The 27,356-nt window shown below is 37.5% G+C and overlaps 2 protein-coding genes and 1 pseudogene across 2 annotated transcripts; all 3 read right to left on the bottom strand.

Moving 5' to 3' along the window:
• Positions 1-1,244: 1,244 nt before the first annotated feature.
• LOC121995733 (ubiquitin-conjugating enzyme E2 2-like) lies at positions 1,245-7,464 on the bottom strand. Its single transcript, XM_042549494.1, has 6 exons — positions 7,225-7,464; positions 6,435-6,568; positions 6,319-6,344; positions 4,488-4,577; positions 3,072-3,160; positions 1,245-1,562 (listed from the first exon to the last, which is right to left on the bottom strand). The coding sequence occupies exons 2-6, from the start codon at positions 6,557-6,559 to the stop codon at positions 1,434-1,436; spliced, it is 459 nt and encodes a 152-aa protein (XP_042405428.1). The 5' UTR covers positions 6,560-6,568; positions 7,225-7,464; the 3' UTR covers positions 1,245-1,433.
• Positions 7,465-9,999: 2,535 nt separating this feature from the next.
• On the bottom strand, positions 10,000-17,264 carry LOC121995731 (probable choline kinase 2). Its single transcript, XM_042549493.1, has 8 exons — positions 17,065-17,264; positions 13,918-14,295; positions 11,934-12,055; positions 11,650-11,845; positions 11,073-11,190; positions 10,939-10,986; positions 10,336-10,436; positions 10,000-10,239 (listed from the first exon to the last, which is right to left on the bottom strand). The coding sequence occupies exons 2-8, from the start codon at positions 14,275-14,277 to the stop codon at positions 10,141-10,143; spliced, it is 1,044 nt and encodes a 347-aa protein (XP_042405427.1). The 5' UTR covers positions 14,278-14,295; positions 17,065-17,264; the 3' UTR covers positions 10,000-10,140.
• A 1,289-nt stretch (positions 17,265-18,553) lies between these two features.
• Positions 18,554-27,356, bottom strand: part of LOC121994588 — a 74,230-nt pseudogene continuing 65,427 nt past the window's right edge.

The raw sequence follows: 27,356 nt of genomic DNA, 5'->3' as shown, positions 1-27,356 counted from the left end.
CCCAAGAGTTTGAAGAATACATTCGAAGAAACTGCGAACTACGTGATAATTAAGTATATCATCAACTTCGAGTTGACTTGGTTGAGCATATTTAGACACGCTCTGAGTATGATCAGTAAAAAATTATTTTTATAAATTATTTGTAATAATTTATTATATAATATATTTCTTGTTTTTAAATTTATAATATTATTTTTTAACAAATTAGGTGATATAAGAATAACTCATTAATAAATAATTGAGATTTTTCAAAGATATGTGAATAGTTAAGTGTGAGACTCGTATAAAAGTTATTGGGAGGTTTTTTTATATGGAGAGAAGAGTTAAATTTTTTACTTTTATGTAGTAATGATGTGACACTTTGAAAATGAAAAAAAAAAATCTCGGTTTTAAAAATTTTCCATTGGAGATGTCCTAACACTCCTTTGCAAAGCAAGCATCGCGTGGTCGTCGAGACAGGTTCATTTATTTTATTGAGAGAAAATTCAAAAATATTTTAACATCTAAAATAATTAGTTCATGACCAGATAATCCAACAAAATAAGTACTGTGAATAATATCCTAATTCATCTATTATGTTCTTGCTCGATCGAGCCTAAAATATGATTTCACCAAGAGATTTCATCATCAAGGGGATGTCTTTTTTTATAGAGAAATTAATGTTAAGTGATTAATCAGTTACCCTCTAGTTAACTAGTCCTCTAGTTAACTAAAGATGTGAAATTAATAAAACTAAACATCTGAAATTAATAGTAAATAAGACTCGTCATTTAATACATTCTAGATTGGTCAAAGCTTCTTAAGAATAGGTGTTTGGGACCAAATTATACAATTTTTGGATGATAGTAACTATTTCATTGTTTCACTGTGTTTCATAACTAGTAACAATTTTAAAAGTATTTGCTTTCTTTGATCTCCATTTGTAGACTACATCAGCACCATTTTGAAAGGCGAAATTGAAGATATCCCAGCGAAATTACTGAGTAAAAGTACAATATACATTGGGACGAACCATTAAATGCATCAGTAACTTAGTGGTATGAGCCCCTGGATAATCATTTGGGTGCTTATTCTGACAGTTCACCTGCTAAAGTTCCATGACTATATTTTTAATTTAGTACTGAATTTATGCATTACACTGTTAAACCAAGTTTAAGCATGTTTGTGGCACAGTTAAGTTGGCGCATTAATCAACGTCATGCAGCATCAAAACCAAAATGGAACAGTGAATACAACTGTCTATATAATGAAAGGAAAACTTAGATATATGATAGTCAACAGCAATTCAGCAAACGAGATCGGATTGCAGAGTACGAATGACACGCATTTAGGCAAAGTAAAGGCAATCATTTTTCTACAAACATTAACGTACAACTTGAAGATAGAGTATGCATCATATATCCAGGAGGGCGTTGCATTGATCTTGTCGGCAGTCAGTCTGCTGTCCAGCTCTGCTCGACAATCTCACGGACTTTTCTGTTATATTCACGCTTGTTCTCACTGAACATGCGCGCAGCTTCAGAATTGGCAGGTGAGTTGGGATTTGGATCACAGAGCAACGACTGTAAGAAGAGGCGTTTCAATTTAGGAACATGACAGTAAAAGTGGTATGTTGAGATAAAACAATAGGTATATGATGATGCATGTTAACTGCAGATTGGATCAAGGTACATCATCGATAAATAGCCATGATGAACAAATCACTAAGTACGTTGTTAGCTACCAATTCATGCAAAGAACAAAATCTAAAATTTCAACCCATCTACAACATTTTTCTTCTTTCAATGTATCAAAATTCTTTATGATCACACGTCCAAATATATGACTGCTGCACTCATGTTCGTAGCCTTCAATTATTGTTTTTTCCCCCAGAGATTTGCATAATTAAAATAAACTCAGTGTGTCGGCATTAAATTGTAATAAGCATGGTAAAATAAATTTTAAAGACACCTTACACATTCCCAGTTTCATGGCCCGTCAACCCTACAAGCCAATTACTAAATTATAAATCCAGGCTTGTATCTGCAGATAAAAGCATTACGCAGTGTCATAGGGAAATGCAATATTACGGCCCATATAATGTGTAACACACAAAAGGATGCATTGAAAGATAGACAACCCACAAAGGCATTGATATTACAAGAGTAATGTCTTCACATCACAACCTTCAATGTGCCTCATCATCTAAGTTTTACATAGCCCAACGCCTTTACTTGTCAAGAAACACCATCGTGATAGGCAAACACCTTTTCTCCTCATTTCCACATTCCTCATTTTTGGTTCTCCTCTCTACTCTGGACTACCATCCCACTTAAATCATAACTAAGCAGATCTTTAGTTGGTTGAGGAGCACTGTAGGTCTAAATTCAGAGACCCCCCAGTTTTTTTTTCAAGGAAAAAAATATTGGATATTCCATCAACATAATAAACTGGGTCACCCAATGAAAACTTTGGGACAATGATAGCATAATGTCAGGCGAGCTGGAAAAACAAGGATCTAAAGGAAAAAAGTGATAGAAGATTAAAGTATTCATGAGATCCAAAAAGATACAGGTTAAGAATCACCACTCTCATATCAAATCTAGAAAAATCTCACAACCCGAAAAGGAATACAGAGAACACAAGAAGCAGCTTTGAACTCCACTCTAAGGGATACTTATATATTGCTCTTGTGCCTTACCAACATTTTAGACTCCTATTTCTAAAGCCTCTTGGAACAAATTTCCAAGTAGATATTTAACATGACCCTTAGGTAGTTTATACAACACAAGCAGAACTCTTGGTACTAACAAATACGTTGAAAAGTGAATAGAAACTTAGATATTTTAGGCATCACATTTATTAAAACTCAGAGACTCTGCCATTGGATAAAGCAATAATTCCCTTGGTTGTTGCATCATAACTAACATCAGTAGAATAAACCTGTTTGACCAAGTTCATATTTGAAAAGACACATCAGAGAAGTTCTGAACTTATATATATGGGTTTCAAAGCATAAGAACCTTCAAAAAGGGAAGCTCAAGGATAAGATAAATTTTTCCATAAATTTAGGGAGTGGAGAATTATAATACCTGGATAGAAGTAAGGATTGCAGCCACATCATAGATTGGGCTCCATTGATTTTGCAAAATATCCAAGCATATGCTTCCATCCGCATAAACTAAACATAAATCAATATGTATCAGGGCAATGCATATGAATCATAAAGTCCTTAGAAATAAGAATAATATGTGAAACTTCTCAGAAACATAATCACACTTGATAAGTCAAAGATAGCCAAAAATAAAAAAAGTTGAAGCAACTATGATGCATAATGAAACATCATGCGCCTCAGGCAATTTCAATCCCTGCTAGAATATAAGAAACTAGTATTGATATTTGATGTCTTGAAGAATGGTGTGAGGGCCTCTTGATTTTGTTACCCATGAACCTTTTTATTATATTGGAGCAGTTTATGTTAATCGGTATTGCATCATTCAGTAATCAGTCTCGCTATGAGATAAGAGAACACAAATATAAGAAATGTGTATTAATGGTTAAGTGTCATTAAAAATGGCATGGGGCCTCTTTAATATTCTATAAGTCAATATCGCTGAAATCAAGAACTTGGCCCCTTTGAGTAATCAACAAGAAATTCAATTGAGGATCTTTGACTAAGAATATAAGTGCGAAGCAATTGCTCAAGGGAGGGTCTCCTGGCACTTGACGCTTGGTACTTGGCGCTTCGCTCATGCTACTGAATTTTAAAAAATTTATTATGTGCAAGGCAAAGTGTTTAGTCTGTAATGTGTCATCTACATTTGGATGCAGAGGTGGACTCTTCATCTTACTCCCTTTGTAACTGTATTAAATACTCACACTCAGACACACACTAGCATTCCAAGTAACCACTCAATATTTCTATCAGTCCCGTGTAGAATTTTTAGAAAGTCATGTTAACACTCAAATCCACCCCCTTAGCAATACTCGAATTGGAGTCTGAGTAACATAGCTCTTAAAGAGTCGATGAAAGTAGAATGTGACAACTAAGTTGTAAGACACAGCCTCTCTAATCCAATATTCCATGAAAGGACAAACTACATAAAAATTGGTTGCTACTTCATAAGAGAAAATGCGCAATCCGATAAAATTGTCCTATCATTTGTGAGCTCTAATGATCAATCAGCGGATTTGCTAGAGATCTTAGAATTGAGTATAGATGTAACAAACTAGGTTTCTATTTAAGTTGGCTTGAGGGGTGTTAGATATTACTGGTAAACGCTATAACAGAAGGTTTAAGGTGTAATTTTATTTGATAAATAATCAACATAAATTGAAGGGATTATCATTGATGAGAAATTCTAATTTTTTTTTTCATTATTCCTAACACATGTTTTTCTCATTGTTCTATCATAAGCTAGAAGCAATCAAGGACCATTGTGAACCAAGATGAAAAAAAATGCATACTACAAACATTCAAGAAAAGAGAAGACAATAGCTCCACTCACTATTAGGATGGAACATTCGAGATACAAAGCGAACAGTTGGTGGCTTATTGGGATAATCCTCTGTAAATTGAAGTGTCAGTTTAAACGTGCCTGGCCATATCAGGTACAAGAAAGTTAAAAAGTTAGAAAATTAAAAAAAAAAAAAAAAACAATATCAATTATCAAGCATCTATGAGAACTTACACTGCAAAGTATATAAAATGAAGGAAAGAAGAAAACAAGTTGAAGAATATTATATCCTATAAACTATTTGTTAGAGAAACACTGCTAACAAAAAATTATACAACTAACGATCGCCACGATGGTGGAGATATGGTCATCTCAACCAAATAAATCAATTGAAGACATCATAACAGACTAGTATGCTGTCTTCCACTCATATTAAAATCTTTGTATCACATGGACACTATGCACTCACCCAAGAAAAGCAGGGAACTTGCGAAGTAAGGAATATCATAAAAATACTCAGGGTTATATGTAATCACTACTAACATACATTGTTTTAATAACAAAAAAACTTGAGCCACATATATGGTCACTTAGACATGATTTTGAAGGGAACACTCCATGATTGCATATGGCAACATATATGGCATATGCAAACTGCAAATGCAATTAAAAAATCATTGGATTTATTTAAAACAATTTAAACTAAACCTAAACCAAACTGACTTAAGACCTTGAACTATCCTTTTAGTAGCTTGTCACTTAAACACTTATGTTAAAATGAAAGATACTTTTAAGTATCAATATAAATATTTCTTTAGTATTTAATGTTGACAGCTTATGATTCTGCATATGGCTTCGCATGTTGTATGTGTGTCGTGTAGTAGGTGAACCACATACTACTTGCACACACTTTGAAAACATAAGTTAGACCAAGGTTTAAAGTGTAAACCCATATCAGAGTTTCTATCCCTGACCGAAACAAAACACTTGCGTTTTGTCTCATCCATGTCAACAATTGGTCAATCTGAAGAGGAGCAACAGGAGGGGAACTAAGAAAAAGCAGAGGAGCAGAAAGAAGGTTGTTGGCGTTGGGTGAGTCGCAATGATGACACAAAACAAGGTCTATAATGAGGAATGCTTAGGTAAATGGAAAAAAAATGCTTGAGAGGCATCATGGAACAATGGAAGCCACTCGCAGCTTGCTTGTGAAGCTAAGATGATCAAAAGGAAGCTCAAAAACCATTTTGGAACATGGAAGACATTCACGGCTCACTATGTAGAATAAGCAAACAAAAGGGAGGGAGGAGAATGGTTGAAAAGAACAATGGAAAGACCCAATACATGGTGTAAATGGAGTGAAGAACAGCAGGAATAAAAAACAAACTACCATGATACCCATACTTATCTTTCTTAATTGAATCGATTCTTTAACCACTTATTTCAACTTTCCAATATTGAGTGCAAGGTGAATATTTAACTTCCAGACTTACAATTCCAAGAAATACTTTGTCAGATATGAATATCAGTTAATTGAGCAACCAAAGAAAGACTTCAATTATCTATCTTGGCTGTATACCAGTTATAAGATGAGAAACATATTGATCACAATCAACATGCATATATGAAAAAATAAATCATAAGAAAGCTTTTCAATCTACTATCATCAAGATTATCTGAAAGAAGATCTTACACTCGATCCACAAACACTGAGCTATAAACAGATACACACAAGATATTTTTAGTAATAAGAAAAACCCAAGAATCTTGTAAACATGAATCATTTCATCCAAGGAACAACACAAATGGAAGCTATGCAATAACTCAAAATGAGCATGCTGATTGATCAAAACTTTTGACTATAATTATTGCACAAGAAACATACCTCCATCCCAAGGTGTGTCATCTGGGCTGCAATTCATAACCAAAGGATAAGCATCAGCAAAACCATCCCATCATGTTAGCCAAGAAACTATAACAATTAGTTCCCGTCAAGCATACCCAAATATAACAGCATTCCAGAGCATGATGTTGTTATCATGAGGAGCTCCGCTGATACCTGCAGGAGGGTCCTGTTGTAACCGCTTGAAGTCCCTCATCAGTCTCTTCCTTGAAGGAGTGGACATCTCTACGCCCTAGACAGCTCAAAGTGTCGTTTTTAAATGAAATAATTGATGTACACGGAAAAAAAAGGGATTGAGTTTATTTCTAGTCCACAGTAGTTGAAGGATCGTATTCATTTCTCTACAGAACACTTTGCACAAGGGAAAAAAATTGGACTGAGAGAGAAACAACCTCCCTCAAGAAAGGAAAGTGGGTTTACAGAGGATTCAATGAGAAACGTTAGGTGCGTTTAACTAGTAAACCACAATACATTTGTCGTAAAAATAGTGAAGGAATAGCAGTTCATTAGATAAACATGAGCACGATCAGACTAGAAACAATGCATCAAATCGAACTTAAATTCTCAAAAATCCCCTTGCAATTCCAAACACTACAGCAAATCAGCGCAGATGTCCTCTTTAGAAAAATATCAAAACCAAAATCCAAATCACGTACACGATCCAACTTTGAACGGTTTTCACAAATTCAGAGATCAATCTTAACTCACCAATAACAAAAAAACAATTCTTCTCGCGATAATCAAAAACAAAGCCAAACTAGGGTTTCTTGCAACCAAGTATATATCACGTTAAAAATCACATCCAATAATAGTCAGCATAAGGGGCAACACCAAAGAGGAGCAATAGATCAACAGAAGGTAGCAATCGAAACAGATTGACCTCCTCACCTATGACCCAGCCGCGGCCTCGAGAAATGAAGCAGGTTCTCAAACCCTCCTCGACACCTGGATCGCAATAGGTAGCTACGACAGCGTAGGCTTGAGATGAAGCCGGCTCCTCCTCTCCTTCGATTTCAGTTAAATCGCCATGAGAGACGAACCCTTAATTGCTCAGAAAGGGGCAAGGAGTTGGAAGAAACCGATCGAAATCGAGCAGCGCAATTCGCACCCAACCACTCCCGAAAGCCATTTAGAGGAGAAGGGCCGATCAACAAACTAAATTACCTAAATGCCCCTAACACATTCGTGATACTCATCCATATATATTTTTACCTAAATAATATTAATGGAATTCATTAAAATATCCATATATATTTCAATTAAATCCTGTTAATTTTTCCAACTATGTATCTCCAAGTCATCGATTTTCACGCTCAGATTGTGGTGGCGTGGCACGGTGAAAAGTAAGTGGTTTATTGATATTGTTTTTTATTTAATTTGTTTAATACATCGTACTTTCGCATAATTCATTCCAACTTAATTTCTTTATTTTGTTTATTATTAAAAAAATTATTATAAAAAAAAGATTACGAAGGGACGACAAGATTTATCAATTGAGCAATGATATGCATAAGGAAAAAAATTCAATGAAAATCTCAAGGATAGACACATAAAGTCATGGCCCACCATTTCACTTTTTGTGGGCCTCATCATTTTATGTGTCTATCTTGAGGTTTTCATTGAATTTTTTTCCTTATGCATATCATTTTTCTTACCAATTTGTGCTCCCGACATATTCATTGTCGGCGTTACCTGTAAAGTTGGCGGCTACGAGAAAAAATTAATAGGAATGAATTAGATAAAAGTATGATGTATTAAATGAATTAAATAAAAAAAAATCAAAGAGCATCGATAAATCACTTACCTATGCTTGTTGACAATGCCACCACAATCGGAGAGTATGAAAATTAATAGCTTGGAGAGAATATCAGGAGTAATGATTCAAAGAATTAGTTGATTTAGGAATTATGATCGATAGAATTAAGCAATGAGTTTTTAAGTTGGATTAGGATGGTCATGCGTATGTCAAAGTGAGAGATTTTGTTACCAATAATAGAAGAGTTAACAGTGGAGATAGAATTGGGACACTTTGTAAAATATGAGGGACATAAATGACTCAGAAATAACTTTAGGTATATAATCAAGAATATTTTAACAAATTATCCCTGAGCTACAAGTAAATTTTAATTTTATATAATGTATTTCAAGCATAAACTTTGCCCTGAGCTACGGTGCAGCGGGGAGGTGACTTGGGAGATATTTAGAATATCATGGTTTGATCATGTTTGGGTGCTTAATTTGATAAAAAAAAATTATATTAATGGATCTCACAGCTAAAATACTTGGTTTGGGGTCTAGATAATTTTAGTGGCAGAAAGTGTTAGGACCTTGACGTCCGTTAGAGGAGTTTCTCGTCACCAGTCGACTGATCTTAAGTGGAATTCGATCGTTACATGTCAACGACTCGATATCAGTCGATTGTTATAGTAACTGCTATAGTACCCAGTTGACTGTTGACTGCTACAGTGCTAATCGACTGTTTTCGCAGCCGTCAGACACAAAAATATTTTGTGCCATGTCCAAGTCAACTAGTCAAATCCTAACCCTAGGATTTGACCACTGAATACATTCACTCAGCACTCGTCTTCGCCCTATCAACCTAGATCTAGTCTTCTAGTCTCCTCCATTAGTCTCACGTCCCTCAGATACCTCCTCATCGTTTACGTCTTGTCTTTTGGAGCTTCCATCGGTCTGATCATTGTTGTTGGATTTTTCTTTACCAAGAGGTCGTGCCTTCGGGACTTCATTCATTACCAAATTATACTTAGACTTACGTTGTCAAAAATATATGCTTGAACTTACACCGTCAAGACTCATCCTTGGACTTTCCTCTATTGTCAAGATCACACTTGGACTTTCCTTGTTGTACTTGTATTCTGCACACTCACAATGCATATCAAATACAATAATAAACCTAACTTAAATATTTACCCAAGAATCAAAACCTAGGACACCTAAATTGCTCCAATAGAAAAAACTACAGAGATGAGCCTGCCAATACAATATTACATCACTTTCAAATTTCCTTCCGTGGTCTGTAAAAAATTTATATGGACTAAATCGATCATCTTCAAAATTAATTAATTGATTGGAACAATTAGATAACTAATGTAAAAAAGATGAGAAATGTTTATTTGGACTTTGGGGGCATTAGCAAGAAGTTTTGGGGGCATTAGCAAGAAGTTCTTAATAGTTGTTGAGGGTTTTACTTTAATCTTTAGAATTTTGGGTGATTATAAAGAATGTCTTGAGAGGGGTCCATGGTTTTTCAGTGGAGCAATTGGTGATCGAAGGTCTTGTTCAACAGTCAATTTTCAGTTTGATTGTGGTGGTTATTCGGGCACTGGCTGTGTTGGGTAGCACGGCTAAAATTGATCGAGTTTCTAAAAATATGAAATTGATTCATTAAATAAATATCTGTACTAAATATCTGAAATTGATATTTACAAATTAAAAATCATTCACTTACAAGTAATAGGAAAGAAGGTTTTTGAATTTTAAAAAATTAACCTGATGCACGATACTCTTGATATACGAGGTCCCCAAAAAAAAATTCATTATACGCAACCTTCACCTGCTTTTTATAAAAGACTACTTTCAGAATTCAAACACGTGACTTTTTAATCACAAAGCAATAAATTTACCATTGTGCCAAAACTCCCCTTCGTAACTTTTGAATTTGCATAAACTAAATCATAGATATTGAAATCAAAGAGAAGTTAGGCTTCTTTTTTTTTTGGCATATGCATTACATAACTTTGCTAAAATAATATGGAAGAATAGGGAGTTCCTCTAAGAAACAATTCAGTTGGATCCTAATACTTGAGGCTTCACCAGCCAGTATCGCTGGAATCTCTGCCTCGCGTATTCCATGTACTCGAAGTCGATTTCGTTGACATGTTCCTATAGGTGAAAGGTATGATTGTTAATCAACTTTGAGCCAAGGATGTTAAGTAAACAGATGGTAGGCAGCAGACAGAAAGAAGAAAGAAAGTTTACTGATATGATCCCCCAGAGGCCCCAATGAAGATGATTGGCCAGAGCATATTTCTCGATAAGCAGCAGCATTTTCTGGACTTCTGTATCTATCAACTTCTCACCTGCAATTGTGGTAATTGATGACATTATTGACGAGATCAGAAACAAATACTAAAATAGAACAAAAAGGCATTTTATCCATGCTTCTAACTCCAGAGGAATAAGGATGTTTGCAGTGACACTCGCCAAAATTACATACTCATCCCGATCTTGTCTGGAGTAGGAAACGACTAAACAGTACAAAATTGCTCTAAGACTACAATGGAACTAAGGTGGCGTTTGGTTAAATGATGGGAATGACTATGGGTATGGATTTGATAGTAAGGTGTAATAGGAATGAGAATGGAAATGAAACCCATCTAGTTATATGGGTTTGGTTGATTCCCATAAATCTAGAAATCATTCCCAAATTGTCATTCCCAAACCCATAATCCAAACATCATCTTTTACTATCATTCCATTCCTTCATTCCCAAACCCTTCAACCAAACACCCCCTAAGAGAATTCCAGCAAAATTTTCTAGAACGGTTCCAAGTAGGGTTTGATGATAATCCAATATATTACCTGAAGAAGTTAGGTAAGTCTGAACAAATCTTTTCTGCTCCTCAACATCTGCTTTAAAGAAACAAGATTATTTAGGCTGGCTATGAACCTCGATAATAAGACTATACAGAATATATATCACAACAATCAGCAACCTGGGTACTTGTTGAAATCCAAAACATGAGGTGTTTGTGTATGATAATCAGCAGCCATCTCACAGAAATGATTGGCAAGATCATAAGCCACAGGGTTAAAACTTGCATACTCATAATCCTAAAATAAAAAGGAAAAACAGGAATTAGAAGCATATTTTGGCATGTACAAAAATGCTCAAGTAAAGAGCCAGTAGGAAGCTTGTAACAAAATGGCAAGGTACCTGAACTAGCCTCCTTAACTTATTTTTAGTTGCAAATTCATAAGGCTAGTCAGATTGTGAAACAAAAAAACTCCAATAAAAAAAAACTACAATAAGTGAGTTATAAGCAAAGCGTCTGAGGAAAATCACAGAAAGAAATATTGAAAAAGATACATGAAAAAAAATGGCTGGTCGGAACTGAATTAGTTATTTATATGGCAAATTTACAGGAGTAGCCAGATATTCATCACATCTCATTCGATTAGATATTATTTAGTCTAAAGTAACAGTCCAAAAGCTACAAGTTTTTAATAGAGACAAAAGGATAATGGTTATTAATTATAATCTCAAAGATTAAGATCACAAAGATAACTTACAATAATTGTCACTTGATTGGATTCTTCATCCATCATGATATTACCATATTGAAGATCATTATGGCAAAATCCAATATTTTGATCTTCTGCAGACAATATTTCTTCCAAAGTTTTTATCTCGTCAGCAAGTTTATCCAACTGAAATTCTTTGACTTCTTCAGGTGAGCACAATCTGTGAGCTTCTTTAAGCCAATTTCTGACAATAAAATATCAGCTACAACCAAATGCTCAACTCCATTTTGAAGTGCACCAAAACATATATGTGTCAAACAACTAAGGTATACCTTAACCTTTCCCATAAGAAAACTTTTGCTTGACCAGGCATGTCGAGATCATGGAACTCCTTTAATTTTGAGGCAATCAAAGAAGATACTTTCGGGTCCCGAAGGTCAGCAGCAGAAAGAGTCTGAAATACCAAAAGAAAGGGGCATATATACATTCAGTTATTTATGCACTGCAATTTTAAATAAATTAATCATACATGGAAAGAGTCATAATCTGTATCTTTAGTTTATGTTTTTAAAATAAGAGGTTTGGTGGTTTGAATTCTCAGGTCGAACTGTAACATTGCCCAGTCCAAACATTAGCCATGTATGCATTAAAGCTATCCTTATCATCACTAGAATTGCTCAAGCTTGATAAATCCAGAAGGTTCCAATCCATAACCTTCCCAAGATTAAATAGTCCAAAAATTTTGGCAAACAAGGAATTATTGAAGAACCTGTTCTTGATGAATTGTGGTGTAGTATTTATGCTATATGCTTCAAATTATTGAGGATACATATGAGAAGCTAACACAATATTAGGATAATATATATTAGAGCTTTATGTATAGTTTAATGAGAGTATACGATTCATACACCCAGTCCCAGATAGTTGAAATGAGGATGAGGATGTTGATACATGAGGAGCAAAATGAATGAGCAAAAATAAAGCAAATCAAGTTGCAAAAGTTGCCATTTCTATTAGTCAATTACCAATTGGTCCACTGCATCAAAGCTTCCGCAACTTGAGTCCCATGAGGTTTGAGATGGATTCAGAAAACTATTTTTCTAAAAAGCAGAATGTTACAGAACACCATGCAGACAAGCTACCCCTTATTCTTATACAACTAATTGGATGTATACCTTGAGAAGCAGCCAGCCAGATAGTCTCTAATCTTTAGAATACTGGAAATACCAGTGAAGTTAAAAGAAACCTCACCACAGGAGACTACAGATGAAGAGTTGTGCAGAAATTATTTTGCACTTTCAATCAGCCCTCTTTCTTAGATGATCTACATCCAGATCTATTATCCACCATATTAAGTTGTACACACTTGGTATGTTATATCTGCATTTCAGCTATTTGTCTGTTCCTAGCTCACGTTTGTCCTCTACTTTCCCTTGAGAAAAACATAACTCATCTCCATCGGATGCCAAGATTAAGTCCATAGAGAACTAAAGGCAACTAGGAACCAAATTGAAGTGTAATGAATAAACCTAAAATTATTCATTAGTGCTACATACCGTGGGACCCAACACATATAAGCAAGGGAAAGATAGAAACTCAACCAACAAATGCAATAAAATCACCATGGCTGTTTTAATCTCATTCAACTGCTAGATAAAAGAGTTAAGACACCCCGAAAATCAATATTCTAATGGTCCACTTGGTCCCTCCATTGAGTTGTATGTAAGACAATTTCACTATGAATATTTAATTAATTAAATAATCTTTTACTACACGATTCTTTATAAGCTTAAATGGACTCTTTTTTTCTACAATTTATTGAACTGAGAACATGCTATAAGTTTTAGGCTTCTAGCAGACAGGGACAGAATAAAGCATAAGGTGCAAAGGAGATGAAAACCATAGAAGGTGGAAAAATGAATTGAGAATCCATTGCAGCATATGCTTCCCAGACAACATAAGGCGAATCACCAAATTTTTTATTCTATTTCATAAATAAACTGCATACGAACTCCAATCAATCAGTCATAATCATCAACCTGTGTTGGACCCAACTATTTCAAGTCAGATATGAACTAATTGAGTGTTGCTGAAAAAGAACCCTAAAGGTAAAAGCTACAAAACTTAGAAACCATGAAACAGAATGATGACATGAATGCTAGAAGATTGAAAGCACCATAAAATACGTTTAAATTATCTAATTTCCAAAAAAAATGGTGAAAATTTTTTCAAGCTTTAATGCCACCAGAAAATGCATATATTAATTGACAGAAATGATAATCTTAAAAGAGTAGATTTATAGAATGAAGCACATACGCGAGCATTGATGAACTCCTCGACCCGACCGTTTGCAAAACGCCCGAGGAGCAACGGTCCCTGCCCATGCCGCGACATACACTCGAACGTCCGGATCTCATTCTCACGATCAAAGAAGACATCCACCCCCTCACCGTAAATCCGAACCAGCACCTTCCTCGAGACGCCGCCCTTGGACATGCTTGGCCAGTTGACCTGGTACACTTCGTTCGTCATCGCCCCCTTGAGCTGCACCACCTCCAACGCCCGGGAATCCGCGACGTCGCTCCATTTCGACGCCAACTCGTACAGGATCTTCTTTGCTTCTTTAGGAATCCTCTCGGTGACCTCGATTGGTTCAGATACTTCAACTGTTCTCATCTTTGCCCACCTCGGAAACTTAAGAGCGACAAAAAAAAAGGATAAACTTGGGTTAATTCTATCACAGAAGTATCAAACTTTGCAAGAAAAATAAATCCATCATTACTTTAAGGATGCGTTTGGTTGAGGGTTATCCTGGATAACCTTGTTTATCCATTCAAGATTATCAACGAAAATCTTGTTTGGTTTAGGTAATCGGTGAATGATACATGCCCGACACGTCAGCAAAAGGGGCGTGCAACCATGAATCGGAAAACCTTGGAAAACTGAGGTTTTTCTTGATTCAGGAGTTAACAAAAAATTTTTGCCAAAAATATCCTCCAATATTTATACATGGGGACAAAAATACCCCTAAAATTTTTATAACGAAAATTTCATTTTAGATTATAAAAACTAAATAAAAAATAAAAATATGTGTTATTTTATTTAAAAAATAAATTTGATAGTAAAGTTAAAAAAAACGTAAACTTCAAAAAAAAACAAAAAACAATAAAAACAAAAAAAACGTAAACGTAAAAAAAATGAAAAACGTAAACTTAAAAAACCCCTACAATTTTTATAACGAAAATTTCATTTTAGATTATAAAAACTAAATAAAAAATAAAAATGTGTTATTTTATTTAAAAAATAAATTTGATAGTAAAGTTAAAAAACGTAAACTTCAAAAAAAAAACAAAAAACAAAAAAAAACGTAAACGTAAAAAAAAACGAAAAACGTAAACTTAAAATAAAAAAAACTTAATGTTTAAAATAATAATAATAATAATAATTTATTATTGGTTCAGTAACGGAGGATAATACAATAAAATATTAAATTAGGTTATATATTAAAACCTTCAAACAAACAAATTTTTGTTTCATTACCTAAGTTGAACCAAACAATATTAGGTTACGTTTTATTCCCCATAACCTTGGCAAGGTTATGTGATTACCTGGTAATCATAGAACTAAGGCAATACATGATAACTTGAACCAAACACACCCTAAAGATCGAATACTCTTAAATGCGACGGGAACTCTAAATCAGAGGAGGCCAAAAGAAAAATTTTATGCTACTACAACTCAAACAAGGTGTTGGAAAAATGAAAAGTACCCTAAAATGGCCGACGGCGGATAAGATCGGAAGCGAAGGAATGCAAAAAAGAAATGGATCTCCGGAAAAGAAGGAATCGACCGAAGCGTAGGAGTTCGAAGAGTCCGCGCTAGTACCAACGAATTCGCGTAGTTCAATGCGCGAGGGAGGACATGCACGCTGTCGACAAAAGTTGAATTGAAGATGTGGCATCAGCGAACATGCGCCAACTACAAATGGAGAGGGTTGACAAAAGCAGGCGCAACTTCACACAGGCCGTGAACAGTGATGTTCTCTTAAAGGATGGATGTTCAATGCCGATGCTTGTCGTACCCAGGGCTGAGCTTCGCTGGGCTCGAGTCTAGTGCAGAGCACCAGCCCAGCCCAGTTAAAATTTAACAAAGATTCAGAGGTAACATATAAATGATTAAATTCTGGGAGTTCTACAACTATCGTGGGCCAAATTGATTTCAAAGTAAACATCGTGATTTGACAACTTTTGACTGTAATTCCGGTTCGAACTGGTCCAGATCAGAACTAGTGAGCTCTAAACCGGGATGCCCGGTCAGGTTTGTTTAGATCGATGAATATAGAACAACGAACCACGTCTAATGGCATAGCCATGATCTTCAACTACCCTAGGCAATTGCTGTTATGTGACTGATTTTTGTGGTCTGCCACTCCTTGATGTGTCGACAAACAAAAAAAAAGTCCTTTTAAAATTTGGACTTAATATATAGGTCTAAAAATTACTGGGCTGTACTGGGCTGAAAGTCTAAAAATTGCTAGGCTCCTAAATTTAAGTTCGAATATATAAATCTAAAAATTACTGGGTTGGGTCGGTGCTCTGCACTGGACTCGAGCCCAGCAAAGCTCATCCCTGGGTACGACAAGCATCGGCATTGAACATCCATCCTGTAAGAGAACATCACGGTTCACAGGCTGTGTGAAGTTGCGCCCGCCTTCGTCAACCCTCTCCATTTGTAGTTGGCGTGTGTTCGCTGCTGCAACGCTGTCGATTCAATCTTTGTCGACGGCGCGTGTGTCCTCCTCCGTGCATTGAACTACGCAAATTCGTTGGTACTAACGCGAACTCTTCGAACTCCTATGCTTCGGTTGATTCCTTCTTTTCCGCTTCTTTTCCGGAGATCCATTACTTTTTTGCATTCCTTCCGCTTCCGATCTTATCGGCCGCCAGCAATTTTAGGGTGCTTTTCATCTTTCCAACAAACTGTTTGAGTTGTAGTAGCATAAAAATCCTTCTTTTGGCCTCCTCTGATTTAGGGTTCCCATCACACTTAAGAGTATTCGATCTTTAAGGTAATGATGGATCTATTTTTCTCGCAAAATTTGATACCTCTGCGATAGAATTAACCCAAGTTTACCCTTTTTTTGTGTCGCTCTTAAGTTTCCAAACACTACAGCAAATCAGTACAGATGTCCTCTTTAGAAAAATATCAAAACCAAAATCCAAATCACGTACACGAATCCAACTTTGAACGGTTTTCACAAATTCAGAGGTCAATCTTAACTCACCAATAACAAAAAACAAGTCTTCTCACGATAATCAAACACAAAGCCAAACTAGGGTTTCTTGCAACCAAGTATATATCACGTTAAAAATCACATCCAATAATAGTCAGCATAAGGGGCAACGCCAAAGAGGAGCAATAGATCAACAGAAGGTAGCAATCGAAACAGATTGACCTCCTCACCTATGACTCAGCCGCGGCCTCGAGAAATGAAGCAGATTCTCAAACCCTCCTCAACACCTGGATCGTAATAGGTAGCTACGACAGCGTAGGTTTGAGATGAAGCTGGCTCCTCCTCTCCTTCGATTTCAATTAAATCGCCATGAAAGACGAACCCTGAATGGCTCGGACAGGGGCAAACAGTTGGAAGAAACCGGGCAGCGCAATTCGCAGCCAACCACACCCGAAAGCCATTTATAGGAGAAGGGCCGATCAACGAACTAAATTACCTAAATGTCCCTAACACATTCGTGATATTCATCCATATATTTTGCTGAATAATATTAATGAAATTCATTAAAATATCTATAATATTTCAATTAAATTCCGGATAATGTCCTTGGAGTTTTTTCCGGAGCTATTTATCTCCAAGCCATTGATTTTCAGACTCTCCCCGATTGTGGGGGTGTGTTAACAAGCACCGATAGATTGATGTATTTTGATATTTTTTTTTCATTTGATTAGTTTAATACATCACATTTTACCCTAATTCATTCTTACTTAATTTCTCTCATTTCTTTAATTTTCTTTATTATTAAAGAAAAATACTTTAAAAAGGGATTGTGAAGGGATAACAATACTTACCAATTTATGCTCCAGACATCTTTACCGTTGGCATTGCCCGCAAAGTTGACGGCTACGAAAGAAATTCAATAAGAATGAATTAGGTGAAAGTATGATGTATTAAACGAATTAAATGAAAAAAAAATATCAAAGAGCATCAATTAACCACTTATCGGTGCTTATTCACAGTGCCCCACCACAATTAGAGAGTATGAAAATCGATGACTTGGAGAGAATTTTAAGAGTAACGATTCAACGAATTGGATGATTTGAGAATTAGGATTAATAGAATCGAGCAATGATTTTTTAAGTTGGATCAAGATGGTCACATATATCTCACGTGAGAGATTTCATTACAAATAATAGAAGAGTTGATAGTAGAGATAGATTTGGGGCATTTTGTAAAATATGAGGAGCATAAATGACTACGAAAAAATTTTAGGGACATAATCAACTCGGTTGGAATATTATAAATATTTAGTGAATTATCCCAGAGCTACAAGTAAATTTTAATTTTATATAAAGTATTTCAAACATAAACTTTGCCCTGGGTTACGGTGGAAGCAACTTGGGAGATATTTAGAGTATCATGGTATGATCATGTTTGGATGATTAATTTGTCAGAAAAATTATATCAATGGATCTCACGACTGAAGTACTTGATTTGGGGTCCAAACAATTCTATAGTGGCAGAAAGAACGATAGAGGCCGGCTTGCTAGTGTAATATTGTAACACTTTCAAATTTACTTTGATGACCCGTGAAAAATTTATATGGACCGAATTAATCATATTCAAAATTAATTGGTTTGAACAATAAGATGCCTGAGTTTAAAAAAAACACACTCTATATTGGAATAGTTGGAATACAGTAGCAGTAGTAGTGGCATATGCATTACATAACTTTGCTTATATAATATGGAAGAATAGGGAGTTCCTCTAAGAAACAATTCAGTTGGATCCTAATACTTGAGGCTTCACCAGCCAGTATTGCTGGAATCTCTGCCTCGCGTATTCCATGTACTCAAAGTCGATTGTTAATCAACTTTGAGCCAAGGATGTTAAGTAAACAGATGGTAGGCAGCAGACAGACAGAAAGAAGAAAGAAAGTTTACTGATATGATCCCCCAGAGGCCCCAATGAAGATGATTGGCGAGAGCATATTTCTCGAGAAGCAGCAGCATTTTCTGGACTTCTGTATCTATCAACTTCTCACCTGCAATTGTGGTAATTGATGACATTATTGACGAGATCAGAAACAAATACTAAAATAGAACAAAAAGACATTTTTATCCTTGCGCCTAGCTCCTAGCTCCAGGAGAATAAGGATGTTAGCAGGGCGTAGTCAAGATTTAAAATTATATGAGGTTGATCGTCGGTATTGGTGTTCCGGCTACGATGATTACGGCTGAGTCAAGATGATAGGGTGGAGTCGATGCCGCTTGTGGTAGGGAGAGCAGCGATGACAAAATTATTAATAGGGATAACAATGAATGTGATGTTGTGGTGGTCAGAGAGGAAAGTAGCGATGGCAGGATCGCGGCTATGGCTGCGGCAATGCCCCATAAATATAACACGCTAATAAGGAGAAGATTTGCCACGATTATACTAATCATATCGAGGCTAGACGCATGCGAGGAGGGATAAGAAAGACGACGGCACCCGCTACTAGTGGGGGCAGATAGAGCAATACATGTAGGGAGGTGAAGCAGCAACTAAGGAAAAATTTAAATTTAATTAAAATTTTTGATAATTTAATTGTGAGAAATAAGGACTGAAATAAAAATATTATAAATCATATGGACTAAAATAAAATGAAGATAAGATTGAAATAAAATTTTACTCATAAATTTTAAAAAATGGATGGGGCTGAAGCCCACCTTAGCCAAGGTAGCTCCGCCCCTAGATGTTAGGCAGTGTCACTCACCAAATGTACGTACTCATCCTGATCTTGTGTGGAGTAGGAAACGACTAAACAGTACAAGATTGCTCTAAGACTACAATGGAACTAACAGAATTCCAGCAAAATTTTCCAGAACAGTTCGAATTAGGGTTTGATGATTATCAAAAGCTTTAAAGTTTAGTTATGATATTTATTTATTTACCAGTCTCATCAATTCGATTTCACAATGTTGAAGCATTTACAGTGCTCGTTGCCTTATCCAGCATAAAATTGAATATTTTACTTGTTATTTGCAGAACAGAACTAGATGGCTAATCAAGTGTTGATTTTAGATAAAAAATTTCAAAGTAGTGCTATCTTGATATCAAATATATATTACTTGAAGAAGTTAGATAAGTCTGAACAAATCTTTTCTGCTCCTCAACATCTGCTTTAAAGAAACAAGAATATTTAAGGTGGCTATGAACCTCGATAATCAGACTATACAGAGTATATATCACAACAATCAGTAACTGGGTACTTGTTGAAATCCTAAACGCGAGTTGTTTATGTATTGATGCGGTGATAAGGAGGGATTCATCTTTGGAACAGTCTTGCCACAATGGAGGTCAAAATCAAGATGGTCAACGCCCCCTATCATTGGCCAGGCGGGCGAATGGTTCACTCGACCGAAATATGAAAGGTCCGATCCGACATCATCACTAGCTCAGCCATCAGCTGAGCTAAGACACTCAAGGCAGGAATGAACGCCAAGTATCTGTAGAAGTAGACCGAGCGGCTACCCCGCTCAGTCTTACACCAATACTCAAAACATCAGTCGAGTGGAGTCATGGTGGAGCAAATCACATGCGGACAATGCTACTGTAGTCGGGCGGCTATCCCGTTTGGTCTGGACACGTGCAGCAACCAGCCAGTGGAAGGATCGGCCGAGCGGGATCCCCGTGATCCCGCTCGGCCAAGAAGTAGATTCATTAGCCAGACAAAGGAGACTCCAGCCGAGTGGCCACCCCGCTCGACCCAGGAGTGAACGACACATGGATAGGGAACTCCCAGCCGAGTGGCTATTCCGTTCAGACGAGAAACATACAGCAGGATATCCTTCGACATCCTTTTGGGAGTTAGTGTCGTCGACAGACGGCATGGTCAGATAGAAGATCGTACAACGGAAGCTTCCACTGTCATTTCAGAAATATGCTCAGCCTGTTAAGGTACTGTGTCAGGGACACTTTACTGACACGTCTCTTCAGGGAAAGATTGGGGTTGTGCGCCCGCTTTAAGAAGTGTGCACACATGCTACAGGAGCCCTATATAAAGGGGGTCCAAGCATCGGCGGAGGTATGCTTTTCTCGCAATCTCTACAGTTGCGTTACAGTTTTCGTTTCTTCTTCTTGCCTCGCAGGAGACTGACTTGAGCGTCGGAGGGGCCATCGCCGGGGACCCCCTCACTGGCCCGGAACTGACGCTACTTGTGTTGTAGGCAAGAGAAAAGTCCCTCGGAGGTCAACAAGAGCGCCACGTTCCCAACATCCACTTCCCTGACTTCCGGACAGGATCATATTTGGCGTCGTCTGTGGATCGTCACATGAATCTGAGCCGAGGAAATGGAAGACGCTGGACGGCTAACCACCGTGATGCTCACGCAAGAAGAGTTGGAGATGCTCGTATAAGCACGAGCAGCAAAAATGATGGAGCAGCAACAACAACAAGCGATAGCCGATCGGCCCGCACCGCAACCTATGACCTCGGCGGCCGATCGACGAGCGGGTCAAGAAGACCGAGCGGAGCAACTCTCCGTATGGGGGCAGAATTGAAGGCCGACCGACACCCAAGGGGAAGCGCCGCCTGCATCGATCCCCTTCCATCGGGCTCTATTCCAAACTCCCTCAGAGATAGCCCAGGCCTATCAAGAGCGTGGATCATCTTCAGACGAGGCGCCCATTTAGGATGCGAGGAAGGGAAAAGCGCCCCGAAACGCCGCCTCTCCCGAGCGGATTAACATATAGTTCTCAGAGGAGATCTTACAAGACCCTCTGCCCCGGCATTACACCTCGTTGGCGATCGGGACGTACAATGGGAAGATCGATCCAGATGATCATCTAGATCAGTTCAACAATGAGGCTACTATCCCCTCGGGCTCGTCCGAGACCATGATGAATGTCTTCACCCAGGGGCTCGCCGAAGGGGACTTCTTTCGGTCACTCATCAGGAAGCCGCCCCGGGACTTCAACCACATGCTGAAAAAGGCCAATGAGTACATCAATGTGGAAGACGCCCAAACGGCTAGAAGAAAGGAGGCGCCGAGCGATGCCGATCAAGCGTCGACCTAGCAGCCATCTACTGCCCAAGGGGCCAAGAGCTGAAGGAGCGCAGCTACACCAAGAGGCCAGGGTGCACACCATACAACATATGGCATCCAACCTGCACAAAGAGTCGAAAAGCAAGGTATGGATGTCTATGTTTTGTTCGTTCCATCAGTTGGCAACACACAATACGCGGGACTATCGAGGACTGACGCCAATCGTCAGCCGACCAGCCCCTAGGGGTATCGTCGTCGCTCCCCATCTCCTGATCGACGGGATCGCCTGTTGGTGCAATCATGCCCTGGAAGTTTCAATGTGTTGACAATTATTTAAGTTTAGGTTAATACGTTGGAACTAACATGCATTGTGAGTTTGCAGGAGAAGTTTCTTGCAGGTCGGAAGACCAGATGCAAGAGAAGTCCAAGAAGGTCGAGGACTGGATTCTTGGTAAAAAGGTTTCTTGTAGGTTAGAAGACCAGATGCAAGAGAAGTTCGAGAAGGTCGGGGACCGGATTCTTGGCAAAAGAAGCTCCTGTAGGTCACAAGATTATATGTGTGTTAGGCTCACTATCAGAGATCAATTGGTGAATCGATTCAGACATGGCTGTGAGGCAGAATGCCTTTGAATCGATCAGCCGATCGATTGAAGGTAAGTCAATCGATCGGTCGATCGATTGGAAAGGATCTGCGCGAAGCACAGAACGCTTCTGAATCGATCAGCCGATCGATCCGTGAACATTCTGTGCGAAGCACAGAACCCTTCTGAATCGATCAGCCGATCGATTCAAGGTATTGAATCGATCGGCCGATCGATCCGTGAACATTCTGTGCGAAGCACAGAATCATCCTGAAACAATCAACCGATCGATTCAAGGTATTGAATCGATCGGCCGATCGATTCACAAAGTTGTGATTTCATGAGCAAGCGGCTGAATCGATTCAAACGCTGCCCCAATCGATCCAAGTCAAATAAAAGAATCTGCACCGTTGATCTTGACGCGATGGCTTCCAACGGATACTTGTGAATCGATTGGGACATAATCTCAATCGATCCACGGCGACGGCAGCGTGAGAAACGGCTAGTTTTCTTGATGTTTAAAACGCTGGAAGAAAGAGGAACAAGCACCGATGAACAAAAAATTACTGTTCTATTGCTCTGGTGTGAAGAATCCTTGAAGTGCTCAAGATCTCTCAAGCGTTGGAAGTTAAAGCTCTCAATCTCTCCAAGCTTTCAAATCTCACGCCATAAGGAAGAAACTATTTCAAGTTTGTAAATCTCTTCTCTTCCTCATTGTAGTGAGTGTGAGCTATTTCCTTTTGGAGAGGAAGTATTGTAAGTGTTGTAAGGTTTCTCCACCTTCGGTGTGATTCTGAAAAGGAGGGTTTTGGATAATGGAAGTGTGGTGAGTGGCGTGGATCCTTGGATTAGTCACCTCCTTGAGGAGGTGGATACCAAGTAAATACTTGAGTTAGTATTGACTTCAAGTTTCCGCTGTGCAAAATCAAAGATCAAGAAAACGAAGTGAGCCATTCCCCCCCCCCCCCCCCCCCCCCCCTTTAGCTCAACCGATCCTAACAAGTGGTATCAGAGCATTGGTTTGCTTTTGAGGATTCATTGTCAAGAAAGCACAAGTTAAAGAGCTACGAGATGTCAATGAAGGAGGGACATAGTACTTCACGACCACCATTCTATGAAGGCAGTAATTTTGCTTATTGGAAGAGCCGCATGGAACACTATCTCATGACCGAAATTGATATGTGGTTCTCAATCACGGAGGGTTTCATGGCGCCAACTGAAAATGGAAAAATGCTTGAGTCATCAAGGTGGGCTGTTGAACAAAAAATGAAGGCTCAAGCAAATGCAAAGGCGATTGTGACTCTTCAATGTGGATTAAGCTCGGAACAACTCAACAAAGTTGGACCTTTTAAGAGTGCCAAGGATTTGTGGGATAAGCTTATTGAACTAAATGAAGGCACCAAGGATTCACGAATTGCAAAGAGAGATTTGTTGATAAATCAACTTCAAAACTTCACCATGAAGGATGGAGAAACGATAAGCTCACTACATGGGAGATTCAAGGAACTCCTAAATGGTCTTCATTCAGTTGGAGAGAGTGTGGAGAACCGAGATCTCATAAGGTATGCTTTAAAATCTTTCCCAAGAAACTCTTTATAGTCATCCATGGTGGATGCTTATAAGGTTTCAAGGGATTTGTCAATAGTGAAATTGGATGAATTATTTTGTGAACTTGAGTTGCATGAGCAAGCTAACACAAGCCATAAGGAGAAAGGTATAGCCTTGGTTGCAGGTGAAAAGAACAAAAAGAAGCACAAGGAAAAGAAAAAGGAGAAGGAGTCATCTTCAGAATCCGAATAAGATAGTGATAGTGATAGTGATGAAGAGCTATCATCAAGTGAAATGGCAAACTTCGTTCGAAGAATGATGAGACATTCAAGGAAATTTGACAAGAAGGATGTTAAGAAAATCTTCAATGATGAGAAGAGAAAAGGTAAATCTCTTGTGGATTCTAAGAATAAGAATGATGTAATTTTCTATGAATGCAAGAAAAAGGGGTACTACAAAACAGAGTGTCCAAAGTTGAAGAAGCAAGAAGAAAAGATCAAGAAAAAGAAGAAGGCGTTGAAAGCCACATGGGATGACTCGTCATCAAGCTCATCGGAAGAAGATGAAAGGAAGAGCTCAAAGCACATGACTCTCATGGCCTTAAGCCATGTAGAAGATAGTGAAGATGAAGATAGTCATGTAGAAGATGTGGAATCTTCAAGTGAGTCATCATCTAGTGATGATGAGGTAATTTCTCCCAAGCTTGATAAGATGTATGCCACCATTGCATGCTTAACCAATGCACTAGCAAAATCAAAAGGGAAGGTTAAAAGATTGTAAAATGAATTGAAATCACTCAAAAATGAAATTGTCCCATGTGAAAGTTGCATGCTTCATGAAAATGACAAAAATGATGTTGATGATCTTGAAAAAGAAAATGTATCATTGAAATCACAAGTTGATGATCTTAGATGTGCTCTAGAAAAATTTACTTCAAGCTCAAAATACTTAGACATGATTCTAGGAGCTCAAAGAGGCGTGTACAACAAAGCGGGAATAGGTTTTAAATCACAAGATAAGGAAGTTAAATTCATGTCTCTAATTAGTAGAAACCATGCTTCAAGGGTTAAGGTTGTTCAAGCTTGGGTACCCAAGCAATTTGTTATTGATGCTACCGGACCCAAAGTGTGGGTACCAAAACATTTGGTTCATCGTGTTTAAACAGGCATGCGCGAAGGGGGAGCATCCAACAACATGGTTCGTAGATAGTGGATGCTCTAAGCATATGACGGGGGACTCATCAAAATTTTCATCATTTAGACACAAAAGTAAAGGTACCGTTTCTTTTGGTAATAGTGGTGAGTTAAAAGTTATAGGAATTTGAGATATTAGAATTTCGAAAAAATTTGTAATAAAAAATGTGTTATTAGTGAAAGGCATGGTCTTTAATCTTTTGAGTGTTAGTCAACTATGTGATTCGGGTTATGGAGTTGAGTTCAACTCATCTCAATGCCTAATCAAGCATAGTGAACTAAACACCAATATTCTCATAGGCCATAGAAGAGAGAATATTTATCAAGTTGAACTATTTGGTGCTACTAATGTGTTTGCTAAGTGTCTCATGTCCAAAGAAGAGGAGACGTGGCTTTGGCACTAGAGACTCGCTCACACCAACATGAAGAATATCAAAAACCTTTCAAAGAAGGAGTTGGTGCACGGATTGCCAAAGTTGAAGTTTCAAAAAGACAAAATATGTGATGCATGTCAAATGGGTAAGCAAACCAAAGCTACTCATAAAGGTAAAAATGTTGTAAGTACCTCAAATGCTTTGGAGCTCATTCACATGGATTTATTTGATAGTAGTAAATATATTTCTTTAAATGGTAGTAGATATTGCTTTGTGATTGTGGATGATTACACTAGATATACATGGGTGTTTTTTTTGAAACATAAGGATCAAACTTTAGATACCTTGATTGCTTTTTGTAATAGAGTAGAAAATGAAAAGGCTCATAAGATAAACAAAATAAGAAGTGATCATGGAGGTGAGTTTGAAAATGATAGATTCACTAATTTTTGTATAGAAAAAGGATATAAACATGAATTTTCAACCCCTAGAACACCTCAACAAAATGGAGTTGTTGAGAGGAAAAATAGGGTTTTGCAAGAGGTCGCTAAGAGCATGTTAAATGAATATTCACTACATAGTTTCCTATGGGCCGAAGCAATTAATACGGCTTGTTATGTCCAAAATCGAACTTTAATACATAGGTTTCTAGGAAAAATACCTCATGAATTGTGGTTTGGTAAACAACCTACAATTAAGCATCTTAGAGTATTTGGATGTAAAGTCTATATTCTAAACACCAAGGATCACTTGGGAAAGTTTTCCGCTAAGGCGGATGAGGGGATTCTTGTAGGTTACTCAAGTCATAGCAAGGCATACCGAATTTACAACAAAAGATCAAAACTAGTTGAAGAATCACTAAATGTTGTATTTGAAGAAAATCCTTCCTTAAACTCTATAAGAACAAACGATGAAGAATTACAATTTGAGTTGGAGAAACTAACACTAAATGAGGTAAATCATCAAGGAGATGAAAATCAAGAAAGTGATGGTGAGAAAAATGAACCTTTGCCACTTGAACCCAAAATTATAACAAATCAAGACTCAAGACCTACTAGGACTCATGTAAATCATCCCTTAGATCAAGTAGTAGGAGACATTACTCAAGGAGTGAGAACTCGATCTTACTTTAGAAATGAAGGAAGTCAAGTTGCCTTAATATCTCAAATAGAACCAAAAACCATTGATGATGCCTTGTTTGATCTGGATTGGATTTTAGCAATGCAAGATGAATTATCTCAATTTGAGAGAAGTCAAGTTTGGGATTTAGTTCCTAGGCCTAACAACAAATCAATTATTGATACAAAATGGGTTTTTAGGAACAAACTTGATGATAAAGGGATAGTGGTGAGAAACAAAGCTAGATTGGTCGCTAGGGGTTTCAATCAAGTAGAAGGGTTGGACTATGATGAAACTTATGCACCCGTAGCAAGATTGGAGTCAATTAGAATGATGTTGGCCTTTGCCGCCCACAAGGGTTTCAAATTGTACCAAATGGATGTAAAATCAGCATTTTTAAATGGTGTTATAAAAGAAGAAGTATATGTTGAGCAACCACCAGGATTTGAGAATTTGGAGTGTCCAACCCATGTATATAAACTTAAAAAGGCCTTATATGGACTAAAACAAGCTCCTCGAGCTTGGTATGAACGATTGTCAACATTTCTAGTATCAAAAGGGTTTCATAGAGGAAAAATTGATCCTACCTTATTCTTGAAAATAGTGGTGATGATATGTTTGTGGCCCAAGTATATGTAGATGACATTATTTGTGGTTCCACAAATAAAGATTTTTTAAAT

The sequence above is a fragment of the Zingiber officinale genome, chromosome 6A (genome assembly GCF_018446385.1).
Source record: "Zingiber officinale cultivar Zhangliang chromosome 6A, Zo_v1.1, whole genome shotgun sequence".
In the NCBI taxonomy this organism is placed as follows: domain Eukaryota; kingdom Viridiplantae; phylum Streptophyta; class Magnoliopsida; order Zingiberales; family Zingiberaceae; genus Zingiber; species Zingiber officinale.
The sequence above is the reverse complement of the archived record's forward strand: the minus strand, read 5'-3'. Positions and strand labels throughout refer to the sequence as shown.